Below are 19,091 nucleotides of genomic sequence, written 5' to 3' on the forward strand. Positions count from 1 at the left end.
AATTAAAGATTTGATTAAATCCATTTCTTCTAGCCTAACCTATTAATTAAACTAAGGTTTGATTAAGTACCCATTAGCCATTTAATTGAATAAATCTTATTTATTTAATTAAAATCTCCTTTTCCCCTTTTTGATTAAATTCACATTTAATTAAAATCCCTTTTGCATTTAAATAAATTAAAATTTATTTAAAAATCCCCCCACTTGCAAAATCCTACAAATGCAAGTTGCATCCCCTTTTTGGCTAAATTAAATCATTTTAATTTATCAAAATTACCTATTTTCTCTCACCCACTTGCAAAAATCCTACATTCCCCTAATTATTATTCTAGAAGCCTTCTAATCCTATCCTAATCATGTCCCATCCCTAAAATTGTGGGAGTCATTTCTTCAAATTTGGAAGAAAGCTTTCAAAATGCATTTAAGACTTTATCTATTTCAACAAGTTAACTTGTTGAGTCTTCCAAACATGTAAGGCTCTTACATAAACCACTAGTGGTTTTCCTCTTTAAGCAAGTTAGCCTTCAAAGTCTTCAAAAGGCATTTAATGCCTCTTACAAGCCCACACCCCTTAGCCATGATGGTTGTCCCTTTAACCATTTTCCCATGTTGCACAAGAGTTTACCTCTTGGGTAATAGCATGCCTCCCTGGTTAATGACATTATCCATGGTGTCACTCCTTGAGGTTATCCCTGATTGCTTGATTAGCATCTAATGCTTGTTTAGCATCCCCTCAATCCCTCTCAAGGTGACTTCTGTCAACTTGGGATTGGATTGAATCTCTCCTAGGGATTGATAACTTTCAATCCCAGCCCTTGTTGAGATTACTCAATCTCAACAATCCATTTCTCTATTTTCCCTATATATAGAGCCCATTCCTTCTTCAATTCATCAAGTCTTTCGTGCATAACAAATATAGTCACATTGCAGGTTAAGGAGCTCTTTTTGTCATCACCAAGCATCAACATCATCCTCAAGCATCCATAGCACATAGTTTAGCTTCATTTAGTTGTATTTTAATCTTCCATCCTAGCTTAATTTCACTTCTTTTATAAGTTTTGCATTCTCAACTTAGTTTAATTAACTCACATAGCATATTTAGCTTTCAATTTGGAATATACTTTGCCTCCTAATCACCTAGCTTGCATCCTTCATCTTCATCTTCATCTCTTAGCACTCACTAGAATCCTAGTTGTATCCATTTCGATTCTAGTATCATTTTTCATATAACTCGTTCTCTAGGTTGTCATCTTGAGGATCAAGTGCTTTTCCAAGTGAGGGCCACCTTGAATCTTAGAGATCTTTAGAGATAGAGGACAATGAGGCGGTTTTAGATTTTTTAATCTATTCATGTGTTTTGATTTCTAACATCTAATTTAATGCTTCATTGGTGTGTTTGAAGTGTTTTCCCTCTTGCAAGTGGAAGACCACATTTCCAGCATACAACGACAACAACTTATATGACTTTACTAGATGGAGAAGTATACATACCCAATGGTCTTTGGTTGGTGGATGGATGAACAAAACAATAGATTGATTTGCTTGTAGAACATATTCAAGGTGGATGGTTCTATTCTAAACAATTCCTAAAAATGTAACATAAGCTTCACCTATTCCTATATGTGCTATGTAACTTGCAAGCACATTTCATTTGCTCTAGCGTCAAGCCTAATTTTAAATATCCGGGATCTTATGACTTGCAACAAAGGTAATTTGTATGACAATATTTTATTTTCTAACACACACACACACACACACACAAAGGTCTTCTAGAATTTTAAAATGGAAAGGATGGAAAACTCATATAAGAACATCTATATCTTATGTCTTTCCCATCTTCATTATAGTGAATATCATGGTGGATGTTTTTTAAAAGTATAAATCCAAATAAATTATATAATTTATTATATTGTTTTGTACTTTTGATCTCTTCAAACAATTGCTTTAAGGTTTCATAACATCAATAGGGAATTTTTATGAGTCATCCCTACAAAATTATATAGGTGATGTTCCAAAATTTGAAGTTTAAAGTAAATGGTCTTCTCTTCATTATTCTTTTGATCTTCTTTTGTGCCCTTTCATTCTAAACAAAACTAAAAGCAAAGTGTGAACCCCTGACAACTCAAACCCCACCATCAACAATTAGAGTCTCAAATAACTAACCCTAAAAAAATATTATATGTATTTTAATTTTAAAATACATTTAAAAAAAAAACTATTTTAAACTTAAAATATTATACATTAAATTAATACATCTTCTATATATTTATCAAATTATACTTTCTAAAATATTAACTTTTATATAATACTCTATGGACCTCCTTTGAATGCAAGTGCAAGTGCTAGTCTTATACCTTAACTGAATTTTGCCCTAATTTCAATCTTGAATCATCGTCATTATTCGGAGTCAAAGATGCCTCGTTAAAATGAGTTGCTACTCACTAATATTTCACATTTTAAAAGGTTGTTAAGTTGAACACAACTAACTACTTTTAAAATCATGTTTGTTTTCGCAAAAGGTAGAGTTGAACACAACTAACTACTTTTAAAATCATGTTTGTTTTCGCAAGAATTTTTCTTATACCTTCAATTGACGCTTTCCGAGATGGCCCATAAAAACTGGAAATACAAGAAGAATGACTAAGAAACATGTAGATCGACCCCCAAACGTTGGGCAAACACAAATTGCGTGACAAAAACAAGTTACCCAGATTTAGCTTGTGATCTGCCCAGGAATTGGGATATCCCTAAATTTTCCACACCCACATCAAAATTCTTTGCCTACAATTCATTCCAGTGTTTTCAAGGGAGCTCTCTCTTGTGGGCACAAGGAGTCTCCTCAGTATGAAGCCTATTTCCATTTTTCCAAATCCATGGCCAAGAAAGTCTTATGAAAAAATGGACTAAAACCTATCATATAAATCGCTTTTTACTTATTTGGGCTTCTGAGGATTACCATGTATCCCATATTACATTTGCGTACGTTGGCGGAATATCATCGACATTTTAGATATAAATGCCAGATGGGGTAGTGCTTTTTCTCTTTAATGGTGACGGAAATAGGGTAAATGCAAGGGATTGCAGAATTTCACTATATTGCCCTATGAACGGCAATGGTGTCCGCAGCAATTTCTCTGGATTCGGGACACCAAGCATCTAAGGGCCATGCCATTTTTGAAAATGGGTACTCATCCTTCCATTCAAATTCTTCATTTTAATCATTCGTTTGGTTTTGCTGATCTGCGTGTCCGTAATCACTTTGACCACATCGACTCATTAGCGAAAACCATGTCGAATGCTTGCACAAACAAGGCTGTTGGTTTATCTCAGAATGTTAACACAACCAATGTCAACTGCAATCTGCATCCTATGTATCAGAAACTGGTTTGTCATTGTCCGAAAACACCTTATTTTTGCAACCAAAACTCACATTCTTCACTCATTTGCCATAAAAGTAGCCCTTTTTATCTCAAAAGAAGTTTGTTTTGTGCTCAGGCAACTAATTTTCGCCTCTATTCTACCCTAACTTCTGAGGTTATTTCGTGCTCACAATTTGTGTCCATTAATTCTGAGATTTCATCATTTTTGAAAAGAATCCCTCGAATTTTTTTAATCCGCCAGTATCAGCATCCATGTCGATGGTTGAAACATACCCAATTATTATCTAACTCTCGGGCTAGAAGAAGTAATTCTTCATACCTTAGACGGCATATCCTGTATTCTTTCCACTTACAGAGCCCCAATTTTTCGCCCTCGTCAAAATTAAGTCCTCTGGTTTCTATATGGTCATCTATGATTTCATCCTCCGTGCTCTCTTCTTCAGTATCAAGCCACATTTTTTCTTCTTCATCCTCTCCGTATACCATAGAAAGCAAGGGTTTACATACGTGGCGTTGGCTTAGTGGAGATGACAATAGTGAGAAGGAAAATAAAATTTCATCTGACAAGAAACCCGTGATGGCTGTTGTTTTACTTGGGTGGCTTGGCTCCCAACAGAAGCATCTGAGAAAGTATGCTGACTGGTACAATGCTAGAGGTTTCCATGCCGTGACCTTTGTTATCCCAACGAATGATCTTCTGAGTTTCAAACCTGGTGAAAAGGCCGAGCACCACATAGAGAATTTTGCTCAGGAATTGGCCTCTTGGATGTCTGGAAAAGAAGATGATGGCAGAGAGAGGCATGTTATGTTTCATATATTCAGTAATACAGGATGGCTCTCGTAGGTACCTCTTTCCTTTGTTTTCGTCACTTTGTTTATGTCTTCATTCACACATACACTCAACATTCACAATTTCACTTGAAGTTACACACATTACAGCAGATTTGGCTGATGTTTCTTTTTTCTTAATTCAACTTTAGTATGCTTATGAGTTATGAGTCTCTAGAGATAATTAAAACAACAATTACACCATAGTATTAGGTAGAAATGTAAGCTGATCTTACCAAGGTAACTGGTTTCTTTCTGCAGAATAGTTTGTGAAGATTTTATATTTTCTAGTTGGAGTCCTCTATTTCAGGAAATCTTATGCCTTTTAGATAAACAAATCTATTATTTTGTAGTCATATTCAAGGTTTATTATTGAGTATCAATAGAGGAATTGGTTTTTTTGAAAATATGTTCTGATGTCATTTGCTCAGTACAAGATGGAGAGCTAGATGTTTTGCATAAAATAGAATGTGTTTTGATGCTTTTCCAATATTGGATCTATTTTGAAGATCAGCACAGTTTTGTACTGAATGTATGCATCGTGATAATGAGCATGGCACATCATATAAATTGCAAGTAATTAAATTTGATTTTCACTAGGGTGGTGGAATTTTACTGTTTCTAATCCCTGTCTTTCAATTATCTGGATTGTTGTAATCCTTGGACAACTTTTGTGTATTCTTTTCTGTGAACCTTTGCTCAGTACAAGATGGAGAGCTAGATGTTTTGCATAAAATAGAATGTGTTTTGATGCTGTTCTAATATTGGATCTATTTTGAAGATCAGCACAGTTTTGTACTGAATGTATGCATCGTGATAATGAGCATGGCACATCATATAAATTGCAAGTAATTAAATTTGATTTTCACTAGGGTGGTGGAATTTTACTGTTTCTAATCCCTGTCTTTCAATTATCTGGATTGTTGTAATCCTTGGACAACTTTTGTGTATTCTTTTCTGTGAACCTTTGTGCCTCATCTGCACCAGCAGTGGCTTCTGTAGTGGTGTTCTTTGTAGCTTAGTTCCACTGGAATTTTTAACCGTTTCTACTTAGCATATTATTCCATTTGTTAGATAGGGTGCATCTTATTTGTTGGCCTAAAGGTTCTGTCATTAATAATCATTGTAAGTTGCAAAATGATACCAAAGAAAGAGGCAATATATAGTTGTTCTGCAAAGATTTACTGATTTTATTACTGGTTCGCGTGGGTTTGCTCCTGCTCTTCGCATGAAGCTTTCATGGCCCTTTCTAAGACAAATTTCTCATTTTTTGTGTGTTTCGACAAAATTTTTCTGGGCATTCACTTTTTTTTTTCCACAGGTTTTTCAAGTTTTGGTTGCAGATTCCCTTTTTCCACCTCTGCATTTTGACCTAGGGTTTTACTTTTTATAAAATCCTCATTTTTTTTAGTTGTAAGAATTTTTAACCTACAGATTCTTTTTGAGTTTTTTACGAACTTTTCTGGGTCTTCATCAGAATTTTTTGGGTTTGAAAAACATCTGTACCTCGGGATCTGTGCCAGCAACACTTCTCAAAGTTTGTACCTGAATCTGCCTCTGTTTTTGCATTGGTATCTGTGCCTTGGGTTTCGTAATCAGTTTTTTGCCTCTTCTGTGATGTGATTCTTGTTTTCCTTGCCTCAGAAAGCGTGCAAGATGGCGTCTTTGACCAACATAATGTTGGAAGGCAGTCAACGATTTAATGACAAAAATTATAACACATGGAAGCAGAGGATGATGACGATCTTTGAATATCGTTGCCTAGATGATCTCGTTTTGGGTAAAGAGACTCGTCCTACCATAGCTGGACGAGATCAGGATAAGTTTGACAAGTGCAACCAGGAAGTGGTCATGCTTATCAAACTTTCAGTTATTGATGATCAGCTGCCTCAAGTGCCATCCGGCAAGACCGCTGTAGAGATCTAGACTATTCTGAAGGATCTCCATGAGACATTAGACAAGAGTCGTGCATTCTTCCCAAAGTACCAGCTATTTTCTATTATGATGGATGAGCATATGTCCTTACAGGAGCATCTAACAAAGATTAAGGACATTCGGGATCAACTGGAAGCAATTGGTCAAAAAACAGAGGAAGATGATATGGTAGTAATCACTTTGAAGAGTCTACCTAAATCCTATGAGCATTTCATAGAAACACTCAACATTACTTCAACGAATGTTGACTTAAAGTTTTCAGAATTGTGCACCAAACTTATGCAACGGGATTGTTGGAAACAACAGTTTGGGTTGGTGTGTTTTTTATGCATGCATAACTCAGAATAAAATACCTTGAGATATCCTATCCTCTCTTGATCAAAATCTTCTAAGTGCCGAACAGATAGACTGTGTGATCACAAAGAGGACTCCAAGGTTCCAGATTCAATGCAGATGGTCTTAGTTGGTTTGTTGTGAAATGTTGGTAATCTCAAGGGGGACTTACGTAATTGTTCGAGGAGTGAATCAATCTAAGGATTTTGCTAATTGCCAACACTTGCAGCTTTTTTCTTTTTGAAATAATTTTGCAATAAGTTCTCTTCAATCCTACTTCTACTATGACTTGAAAAAAAGGCAAAAGGATGAGGGTTTAGAAAGATAGTTTTAATCCTAATCTAATCCTATGACCTCCGGAGATGGAAATTGCAAAAGTGGAATCCAAAACCAATTCTTGCTTTGCCAAATTCAACAACTACACAAGAACGGTGCGATAGAAGTTTTCATTTATTGGTTCAGGTTAACTTTGCACGATAACGGAAAATCATCCAATTATCAAAAGTATGAACACATCATTCCACATTGAGCAGTTCTATCAAATCTTTCATTCAATCTATCAACTTGGAAATGGAATCTATTCTAAGGAGAGCCTAGAAACCATGCTAACTTGCAAAAGTAGACAAAGTTCACCAAAAATTGAACAATGAATTATGTCTTAGCACCTAAGAAGTTTTAGTACAACAATTTCTTAGAAATCTCTCCCATTAGAAATGAGAGGAGGGGGGTTTATATAGGCACCCTATTACAAAGCAACTGTCCAGATTGATCCAAGACCAACGTCCAAGATTAATGAATAAAACCCTAATTAGGTTTACTTGCAAAAAAACTCTTTTTGGCCAATGAGAAAATTACAACACTTTGGATAGACAATGAGAAAATAGGAGCCACTTGTTGAGTCTAGTTCATTGCACCTAGACACGTCTGACCTGGAACTCTTGGATTGGTTGATTGATGACTGGGATGCCACCTCAACTTGCCTTGCAGATTTGATTCCTCATCATGATGAAGTGTTGATACTTTAGGCAATATCTCTTGATATTCAACTTTGATTCAATTGCATCATGTGATGAAGCATACTCCGAAATGATTTCTCTTTTGAAATCCCTGCCTTGGACTTGGAAGGTCGATGTAGAGCCTTTCATCCTTGGAGTGTTTTTTGTTTTAATGAATTTCTTTGAAGGCAATGCACTTGGTTACAATTTGGCCTTCAAATTGAACTTTCCTTGTTTTATTGTTTTTTTTTTTTAAAACTTTTTGCAATTTTATATTTTAACCCCTCTAGAAGATTCTCTCCTAGGTGAATTCCTCCATGGGATGAGTTTTATGCTTTAATCCACACCTTCTCATCTTGGGCGAATTTTGCTTTTCATTGCTTTATTTGGCTTTTGCAATCCAATTATTGCAATTCCTTACTCTAGGCGAATTTTACATGTAATGAATTTTTGTGCTTTTGTTTGACTTTACCAAGTTCAAAAATTTGAATTCCTCTTGAATTGGGCGAATTCAACGTATTGTTTTTTTTTGTTTTAATTCCATTTCACATCCAAGCTAGGTGAATTTCTTTGCTTTTCCAACACTTAAGCAAAACTTTTCTGATTTCATTTCACCCTCAATAACTTCCTTCCTCACCTGGGGCAGACTTTGTGCTAGCACAAGGAAGATTTTTTTTTTATCACCTAGGCGGACTTGTGAAATATCCTATTGTCTGAATTTTGATGGAATTTATGAATTTGTTTAGACATATGCTTGGTGTTTATTTCATATCTTGAATATTTTTGTGCATGCAACGATAAGAACATGCGATTAATATAAATAACAGAATTTTCACTATGGAACTGTAAACCCTTGTATATTACTATAGGAATGGTGAATTTTGGCACTTATTACAATAGCATTTGATGCCGCAATTACTCAGAAATTTACAAACAATGCTTGCAACACATACCCAATTCTGCAATCATTTCCAAACATGCCTTGCAAGGGGTTGCCCAAGCTAGAAATATCATATAAATTAATGTAACCTTCAACCTGCAACATGGCTCTGTTATTGTGTCCAAACACTAGCTGGAACTTCCATAAATCTGCTCAAAATTTTGCAAATAAGCTCAATGATGAACTCTTAATGAATCCACGTCACAAGTAGAGTTGGGTTTCTATCCAAACTACAAATATCCAAGGGGTTTCTTCCTCAGAAATGGCTGTCACTGTCACACCAGCAACTAAGGAGAAATACCAACTATCAAACAACCACATAATGTCCCCTTGGAGAAGGATGAGGCTCCTTTATAAAAACTTCTCAAACTGTTGGTGAGCTTCCACTCTCAATGTGGGATTAAAAATCACTTTATTTTATTTACTCCTTATAAAGTCACTTTATGACTTTATTATCATGTTTATAAATAAAGTCACTTTACTTTTATAATTTTATTTTATAACATAAAAAAGTAATTTTTCTCACCAAATAATAATATAATATCCCATAAAATAATATTCCACCTTTTATTTCTCCACCAATAGAAATTAATGACGTGACCAACATATCATCCCTTATATCTCTTGATTAGGTTATTGGGATGGCATGAACAAGGCTAATCAACTCTCGTGTGGTCACTGGGGAGAAGGGGACATTACAACTTGACATGTGTCTAAGGTACCTTTAAACATCTTGAGGGCGAACTTTGCAAGTGTGCAAGGAAAATACACCATGAGGTAGGACGAACTTTGTGGTACCTTAGGGAATTTTACAATGTGTTTCTACTTTACTTTCCCAACCCTTAGCATTATTTCTACCCCTTTTTCCTTAAAAAATGCTAACACTTAAATCAGATTTGTTAATTTCTTGAGCTGCCTTCACATGGTAGGGCGGACTTGGGGTTTTACCAAGCAATGTTGCCAATACTGGTCATACTTAACCAACCTTCTTACCTGTCAACACTTAATCACTTTGAAATTCTTCCTTAGGGCAGACTTGATAGGTGCTTGGGAAATTTACCATACTTAACCAAATTTCCAACTTTTCCCCTTCTCCAAGTGCCAACAGTCAAACATTTTCTTTACCTCTTCCTAAGGCGGACTTCAGCATGAGATTGGAAATATTACCAAAGGGGGTGGGCGGACTTCAACCTTGTCCAAGGAAGATTTCAATGTGTCTAGGCGAACTTGCTCATATGATTGAGAAATTTTCATCATGCCTTGATCTCCACTTATTGGCTTTTCTCCTTCCAAGTGACCTTCATGATTCGAACGAAGAATTTCCAAACTTAGCCGTATCACCATGATCTTCAACTTAGCTTTTTGGAGTGCATCCTCTAGATTTGAAGCTGCTTCATAACTGGTGCATTCTGGATGAATTCTTCTGACTTGAAAATTGCTCTAGACCTGGAACCATCAATGATAAAAAAAAGCAAAAAAGCAACTTTAGAAAAAACAACTTTCTATTTTAAGAAAAAAGCAAAGTCGAAAAAGTAGGTTCCCGGATTGGCCCCAAAACACCAAAAACAAAACTTTCTAAATTTAGAAAAAAGCAAAAAAAAAAAAATTCTCGAAAAAGCAAGTTGTCAGAATTGACCCTGAGAAATTATGATTTTACTCCATTAGCTATCTGAGCCTATTCATACTGTCAAAACATCCATTTGACCACTCCACTTCACTGATTTTGGTGCCTCCTCCAAATGATGAAAAACCTGACTCATTTGCAAAGGGTAGAGACCACAAACAAAACCTTAAGACGCTAAGACAACTCTAAAAAGCAAAGATGAGGGGGTGCCCATTTGAAGTTTTGTTCTACCGCTTTTTCCAACTTCTATGATACTCATGGCATCAAATGCTAGTTGACCACACCTTACACTCCTCAACAACACGTCGTCGTAGAACATCGCAACCACACTATAACTAAAATGGTTAGGTCAATGTTGGAATGCAGAAATGTTCCCAAGAAATATTGGGCAAAAGTAGTATACTCCGCAGTCTATCTTCTTAATTGGTCTCCCACACAGGCTTTTAAGGGGAAGACTCTTGAGGAAGCCTGGACTGGTTGCAAACCCAAGATTAGTCATTCGAAAGTCTTTGGTTCTTTAGCACATGTTTGGATTCCAGATGCCAAGCACTCCAAGTTGGATTCCAAGAGTCAAAAACTCATGTTCATAGGGTACAGTGACAACCACAAGGTTTATCGATTGATTGATGTAGACATTGATTGTCTCATTTTTAGTTGTGATGTTGTCTTTAATGAAGAATGAGGACCTTTTTCAGTTATCCTCGTCTGAGCAGAATTCAGAGGATCAGCCTTTGAAGGTTATTGATTTGGGCGTTTGTCTTCCATTTGGTTCACTTGATGGCAGGGATGATGCAGAATCTAAATTTGATGATGCACTACCTGACTGTACTCCCGATGATGCTACTCTTCAACTTGTTGCAAATCTTGTTCCAGTTATTCCTCCTGCATCTGATGTTGGTTCTTCTACTCTCCGGCCTAAATGGTGGGCTAAGACCATAAGTGATCTTCGTCCTGATGAGCTCATTGAGGGTAGATCTTCCAGAAACAAGAGTAAGCAGCAAAATATAGTCAACTTTGCTCTCATGGCCAACATTCACAGTGTTTTTAAGCTACAAACATATTCTGAGGCTAAAAGAATTCCTGAGTGGGAAAAGGCTATGGAAGCTGAACACCAGAGTCTTTTGAAGAACAACGCTTGGGTCCTTTCTGATCTTCCACCAAGGAAGAAGCCCATTAGCTACAAATGGGTGTATAAGGTTAAGTACAAAGCTGACAAAACCCGTGACAAGTACAAAGCTCGTCTCGTTGCTAGGGGGTTCTCATAGAAGGAAGGCATTGACGATGAGGAGACTTTTGCTTTTAAGTCAATATGAGTACCATTTGGCTTGTCTTTGCCTTAGCAGCTTAGTTTGGTTGGAAAGTCTATCAGATGGATGTTAAGAGTGCATTCTTGAACGGTGAGTTGCAGGAAGAAGTCTACATGATGCAGCCTCTAGGGTTCAAGGTTGCTAGAAAAGAACACCAAGTGTGCAGACTGGTGAAAGTACTCTATGGCCCAAAACAAGCTCCTCGGGCTCGGTACATCAAAATTGACAAGTACCTCACAGATAATGGCTTTCAGAGGAGTCTGTTTGATTCTAATTTGTATGTCAAGAACACTGGTGGTGATATTCTTATTCTTATTGTCTATTTTGATGACCTCATTATCACTAGTAGTTCGACACTTTTGATCGATCGGATCAAATAGAGTTTGTGTCAGTCCTTTGACATGATAGACTTGGGACTTTTGCACTATTGCTTAGGTGTTGAAGTTTGGCAGACTGAAGGTAGTATCTTCATATCTCAGTCAAAGTATGCCTGTAGTCTGCTGGACAAGTTTCGAATGCAAGACTGCAAACTTGCATCCACACCTATGGAGAAAGGGCTGAAGCTAACAACCAAATCAGATTCACCTATGGTGAATGAATCAACATTTAGGCAACTAGTGGGAATCTCATCTACCTTACTGCTACTAGGCCTGATCTCAGTTTTGCAATGAGCTACATTTCACACTTCATGATAGCCCCAAAGGCTGATCATTGGGCAGCAGCGAAGCGTGTGCTGTGTTATGTGAAGGGCACTTCTGATTTTGGCCTTTTGTACAATAGAAGTCACGATCCTAGACTCATTGGTTTTACAGACTTAGATTGGGCAAGTTCCATTAATGATAGAAAATCAACCTCTGGGCATGTTTTCAGTTTGGGATTTGGTGCAGTCACATGGACTAGCAAGAAGTAGTAGGCAGTGGCTCTTTCCTCAACAAAAGCAGAGTATCAAGGAACAATTAAGGTAGCTTGTGAGGCAGTTTGGCTTTGGAGGATGCTTTTAGACATGCAGATGTCTCAAGCAGGTCCTACTCCCCTTTACTATGACATTTAGGGGGTGCTCAAATTGGCCAAGAATTTGGTCTTCCATGAGAGAATCAAGCATGTTGAACTTCATTGTCACTTCATTCGGAAGTTGGTTGAAGATGGATCGGTTCAGTTGCTGTATATTTTGATGGTGGATCAAACATCAGATATTCTCAACAAGTCTCAAAGCCTGGACAAGTTTGTAAAATTTAGGGGGCAACATGGTGTATTTGATAGATTGGCCATTAAGGGAGGGTATTAGAATAATATCTTTATTATTTATTATTAATGGTCAATATGTAAAATAATGTAAATATTAGTTATTTTCTATTTACGATTGTTTCGTTATAGAAACATTGTTTTTGTAATTCTTTAAATGATTGTTTGATTATTTCTTTAATTCATTCAATTTTTTACCAAAACAATTACAGATAGGTGATGCTAATTGTATGATTGTGGACGTGTCTCCTTTTATAGCCAATAGTAATTACTCTGTTTGGTGGTTTGTTTTCTGTCACAACAAGTGTCCTATCCATTATCACCATATTAAAAATGTTTTTTGTATTTTGTTACAATTATCACAAAAACTTGCACCCTTGCTGAGCTATCAACTCAGCAACCTCGTGAAACATGGAAACAACCCTGAAGTGTGGGACCTTGCGCAAGGGGGTTGAGTCTCCGAAGAAGGCCAACTTCCTTCTCAATCCAGATGCAGGTGTTGAACCAACTCAACACTTCAAATTTTACTTTTAAGCCTATCCTAACAGCTTGCAGAGGAAAAGGGAAGAGAGAAATGCTTAAAATGAAAGGAGGTGATGCACCAAGATAAGAGATGTTTTTATCCCTGCCCAAAATGGCACAAAGAATCAATTGAAATACCTAAGAGATGCACAAACTTCAATTGCATGAGTGACCCCAATGCATGTATGGAGGTTAGAATTTGCTAAATGTCAAAGGGGAGAAGATTCCCACAAGTCACACTCAGAAATAAATTAACACATCACATATGAGAGAAGAGCCACAAAACATACACCTATGATGAAGGTAAGGAAAAATACACAACATACATAAGTTGAAGGAAGGCAAGAATGGTAATTTCAACCCATTCAAAGGCCAATGGCCAGACTTATAGTTGCAGAAATGCAAGATAAATACAAGAGAAGTGAAAGAGCATAGAATAGCTCAAGCCAGTAGGGAGAGAACCCTTTACAATGAGGCATAACAACTTTATATAGAAAATGGTTGCATAAGAGAGATCATGACCCTTGTGTGTGCAGGGAAATGTTGGTCTGGGAGTGCAGGGAAGTGCATGCACCAGACTTTTTGTACATGCAAGCAACCTAGCCATACCCTAAAAATGCAACCCTGAGAAGGGTGGTTTGACTAACATTCCAAAGTCAGAGCATACAAACATGACATAAGTAACCACAACAACCATGGCCTTGTACCTCTCTTGATGGAAATCCTGCCAAAATCATTAAATGTGCCCTTGTAGCTCCACAAAAGGAGGTGCACAAGTCACAAAAGTCGTCAGAGCATTTAAAGCTTTGAGTGTTGATCACGCCATCCGGAAGTGTTGCAAGCTAGAAAGAAGTCCGAGGACTTCGGAAACTCGGGTTCTCGAAGTGGGGAAGACAAGGAAAGAACTTCGGAACCTCAGGGTTTCGGAGTTCCGGGAAGGAGAAAGGAGAGGCAGCAAAGAACTTCGGAACCTCGGGGTTTCAGAGTTTGGAGGAACTTTAGAGAGAAGGCAAGGAAAGGAAAAGGCAAGACCTAGCAAAGGAACTTCAGAACCTCGGGGTTCCGGGAAGGGAAAGAGAAAGAACTTCGGAACCTTGGGGGTTCCGGAGTTCTGAAGAAAAGAGAGGGAAAGCCAAGGAAGGAACTTCGGAACCTCGGGTTTCGAAGTTCTAGGGAAGGGAAGAAGAAGAAGAAGAGGAGGGAACTTCGGAACTTCGTAGCCTCAGGGTTCCGGAGTTTCGGAGAACTGAAGAGAAGGGGCGAAGGAAAGGGAGGAACTTCAGAACCTTGGGGTTTTGGAGAAGAAAAGAAGGGAAGGCAAAGAGAAGGAACCCCGGAACCTCGGGGTTCCGGAGTTCCGGGGAAGGGAAGAAAAGGAAGCAAAGGGAAGGGACTTCCTCCATACAAGACAACACTTCACACTTCATAATTCCATTGCTTTTCTCTTTGATCAACTGAGGCAACACTGGTCCATGGAACACATCTCTGATTGGTTCTTACTGATGGACCAGGGGTGTCATAAAATGACAACAATTACCTTTTTAAGTGGCCATTCTCTGGAATGATCAGCCCAAATAGAAGATGTTGTTGGTTTGAGGATAATAGATTAACAGGTTTTCAAGAAATCACAGTCAGATATTGGAGGATGCATGAGATGTAGCTGAGAGCTTGGAAATTGAATTTTGAGAGTTTTTAACCTACTTGAAAGAGTTGAAAATTTAAATTATCATATACAGTCATGAGTGGTCACAGACTCACAACCCATCTATAGGAATCTTGTGGCTAGTGCAAGAAAAAGATGCCTCCTTTTGTTGCATGTAAGCAGTCTTATTTAAATTGAACAATCCTCTTTACTTCATCAGTTACACCCTAAATTTGGGTGGTGTGCCTTAAAGAGATTGTGATTTCTTTTATGTCAACAATACAAAAGTCTAGTGCTGTCGATTGGCTGCAATACGATCTTAGATCTATTTGCCATATTTGTACATGTACAATTTATGGGGCATATTTTTCCTTTTGCCATAGGAATTGAGATGCATTTTATATTGTTACTCAACAGTAATAACGGAACTGATAATATATCTTTAGGTTTGTTGTGACTGATCCATATCCACATGAAGTTCCTTTCTGAAGAAAAGAAGATGGTTGGTGGAATAATTTTAATGATCCTGTTTGGAAATGCCCTTATTACTAAATTCTCCGTCTTCAGTTTTGACCAAATCAAATTGTGATTATGATGCTGTCTCATTGTTACCAAAAAAATTAGTTGGTCCTAGCATCGGGATGCATATGGGTTTGGGTTTTGAGTACACCGGCACGACATTTTTCCCGTTGGGTACAGATATTGATTCGTGTGTGTGATTTTATATATATTTAAAATTATAAAAAATATAATACTCAAAATTGCTAATAAACAAAGTATATAATACCTCATAATTTGCAATAAAGAAAACACTCATAAACTCATAATTCAATGATTTGTCAAATGCCAATGCAAAGGGAAAATTACAATCAATAGTCAATAATCCTCAAATTGCTTTCATTGAGGGCATCAAAGTCAACATTTTATTTAACTTCATTTGAACCACAATCAACTGCAATGCCACTCCCACTAATCATCATATGTAGAAGCTTCCTCATCATCTATATCAACATATCTAATCATACTCATAATGGTTTTAATGAAACTCAAAACATATTCCACATGAGCCCACCACTCATCATTTAGGCTCAATGTTTTGACTTTGTGGGCTCTCTTCGTATTTGATTGCCTCCTTACACTCCAAAGAGTGTTGATGGCTGTGGTGATTAATGGCTCTTATCACTTTCACAAGTCATCTCAAGACAAAGCAAATGCTAGGGGATGCAAGGGAATGGTCCTCTTGTTCCAATGGTGAACAATAATCTTTTGCACTTTCTTGAAAAATGTTTTTGCTCAATCATGCTCCTTGGATTTTGCGATGGTCTTTTTTTTTCAATCATGGAGTTCATGCCATCATACATTCCACTTAAACATGGTTGGTCTATATCAGCATATCTATTCATACTCATGATGTGGACCTAATTAAACTCAAAACATATTCCACATGAGCTCACCACTCATCATTTAGGCTCAATGTTTTGACTTTTTGGGCTCTCTTTGTATTTGATTGCCTTCTTACACTCCAAAGAGTGTTAATGGTTGTGGTGATCAATGGCTCTTGCACTTTCACAGGTCATTTCAAGACAAATTTGTGTGATGTGAACAGAGTCTTCGCAACCTAACCTAGTGTAAAAAATATAAAAAATAGTTGACATATCAATAATTAAAAAAATGAAAAATTCTAAGTGGGAGAAGGTCTTGAAGATGACTTGTGACATTTGATGATTTGTCACAAACATATGAATCTCTTCAACTTCCGTGCAAATTTCTATGCCAATCTTTTGCAATATAAAGTTGAGAGAGTAGGCCATACATGGTGTCCAAAAAATATGCCTATATGTAATTTCTACTCTTGAATGAGCCATTTTGTAATTTTTAGTGTTGTTTGTTATGACTGTTATGTCCCCTTCCTAATTTGCCCTAAAATCACAATTGCAACAAATTAGGGTTAAGGTTACATCTTACCAAATAAATATCTCTTTAATAATGTGATCTTGGGATTTTTAATCCTGCAATCACATCATGAACAACATATGCACACACACACGCATATTAAACATTTAATGGTTAGGTAATATTGCAGACATCATTCGTGAATAAATCTATGGTTAGAGCAAGGAAAATTTATATTCATCATTACACAGCAAGTCTGATTTGTATGTGAACCTCAGTCGTAGGAGATATGGAGTAAGGAGGCATGGTAGGGTGCCCTTAGACAGCTGTTCTCTCCCTTCATGCAATCCTCCTTTACACATCCATGGCTGGAGATCCTTATGTTCATCAACAGTCCTTCAACGTAGGGATTGGAAGGGAAGTGGCAATAGGGTGCCCTTAGCCGTTCTCTCCCTTTAACAGTGCATTGTAATCATATAATTAAATGCATCGATGTTTAGATCAGATAATTAGATGTGCATACAATTGATACAATTATACATCAGCTATTCATATTTACATATATAGGTGTATGGATAAATATTGTATTCGTTTCTGCCTACCACAGTAATCTTATTATACCAATCAGTCTCCTGTGACTTGGAGGAATTCTGCTGATGCTGGAGAGTCGGATCTGCTTCCTGCTGTGTTTGAAGTTATATTTTTCTCTTAGTCGATGTTGAGAGGTTTGATGACTATCTTTCTGAAATAATTTTTAAGTGATTGATGATTGATGGTCCTCCTTGATGCCCTCCTTGAATGATTGGTTTTGTCTTTTAGACTCCCCCATCAGGGGTGGAGGTGTTTTTTATGCACATGCGAACGCATAATAAAATACCCAAAAGTGTCTTATCCTCTCTTGAACAAAATCTCTCAAATGCTGAAGATTAGCTTAAGGATCACTTGAGAAGACTCCAAGGTTCATGAATGTAGGGTCACTACGTGTGGATAAGCTCTGTTGGTTGATGTGATTATGCTGGAATCACAAGGGGACTTACATTAGAATGCCTGAATGCTTGATTTGCTGGAAATCGATCATCTGATGTTGCGATATGGTGATGCTTTTCAGTCCTAAACTAGCTCGAGTTTGAAAAATGGGCAAAAGGAAAGGGTTGAGAGAGTCTAGTCTAAGGCCTAGAATGTAAGAAGATGGATGAATGATTAGATGGAATCCTACTAAGCGAGGTCTCACCATCAAACTGAACAATTTGATACAAGCTCAGTGCAATGTTCTAAGGACGTTTCAAGGATATTCGAATCAATACCATCAAACATTGATCACCATTCAAGTTAATGCATAAGCAATGAGTGTAGGACGATTTAGAGTTAAGCTCATATCATTCCAGTTGACCACACAAGGCGCACTTACAAGCAACAAGAGGCTAGTGGTATGGATTAGGCGGATTCCACACAAAAGCATTCAACAAATTCTTCCATTCAATCTATTTTTTTTATCATCTAACATGAGGATCCAACAAGAAACCATGCACATTGTAAAGAAACAACTCACTTCACCATAACTTCATTGAAAATAGAGCTCCTTTACAACTTAGGCAACAATCTCTGCCTTCTCCTCCTACTCTATTTTAACTTCTATTCTATTCTCTTTAGACTATCTATTGACTATTAACTATACACTATTAGCTATTCTTCAACTATTAACCTTTACAAATGAAGAGTCTGATCTTTTATAGAGAGCTCATTTACAATGAATGGTCAGGATTGAATCTCCATCAATGGCCAAGATTTTACAATGAAAACCCTAATTAGGGGGTTTGTTACAACAAACTTTCCTTAGCCAATGAGAAAATTACATTCCATGAGTGTGGACCAACAGATATTGAGGGTAGTTACATTGGAGTTTGTGCATCCATGGGTGAGCTTGGTTCACTGAGTCAAGACATGCTGAGCTAGATGTTCCTTGATTGGTAGAGATAGTGATTGGGATGATGACTGGGACGCGACCTCCAACTTGCCCTTTGTAGACTTGATTTGATTCATCATGAAGGAATATCTCTTGATATCTTCTTGAGAAGAGAACACTCGCTTTTCTTCCCATAAAGGAGGCCCATTGGAAAAGGCCTTCAAGAATGAGGCCAGTGGGGTTCCAAATGAGAACATTGCTCATTGCATTTATAGCAATGGGGTTCTTTTCAAACATGTCAAAACACCATATTGGGGAACATGGTGACAGTGATTGCCAATGCAGCTACTAATAGTCCTAATTATGAAAAAGGGTGCATGACTTTATGGGCAAAAGAAAAATCTTCCGTAAAGGCATAATTGAAAGCAGTAAGGATACATGGATTGAAATAGGAGCGTCCATCGTTTCTATAGATGGAAGGATTGCAAAAATAAACCACTAATTAAAGTCATTGCAATGTCCCTTTAAGGAGTAATGTTTTATAGAC

The 19,091-nt window shown here is 37.2% G+C and overlaps 1 protein-coding gene across 1 annotated transcript in view; it reads left to right on the forward strand.

Moving 5' to 3' along the window:
- Positions 1-2,567: 2,567 nt before the first annotated feature.
- The window catches only part of LOC131029477 (uncharacterized), a 36,361-nt gene continuing 19,837 nt past the window's right edge, over positions 2,568-19,091 (forward strand). The window contains exon 1 of the mRNA XM_057959969.2: positions 2,568-4,220. Coding sequence (XP_057815952.1) covers positions 3,166-4,220 — 1,055 coding nt within the window. The 5' untranslated portion in view covers positions 2,568-3,165. The remainder of the gene's footprint in view (positions 4,221-19,091) is intronic.

The sequence above is a fragment of the Cryptomeria japonica genome, chromosome 4 (assembly GCF_030272615.1).
Source record: "Cryptomeria japonica chromosome 4, Sugi_1.0, whole genome shotgun sequence".
Taxonomy (NCBI): Eukaryota; Viridiplantae; Streptophyta; class Pinopsida; order Cupressales; family Cupressaceae; genus Cryptomeria; species Cryptomeria japonica.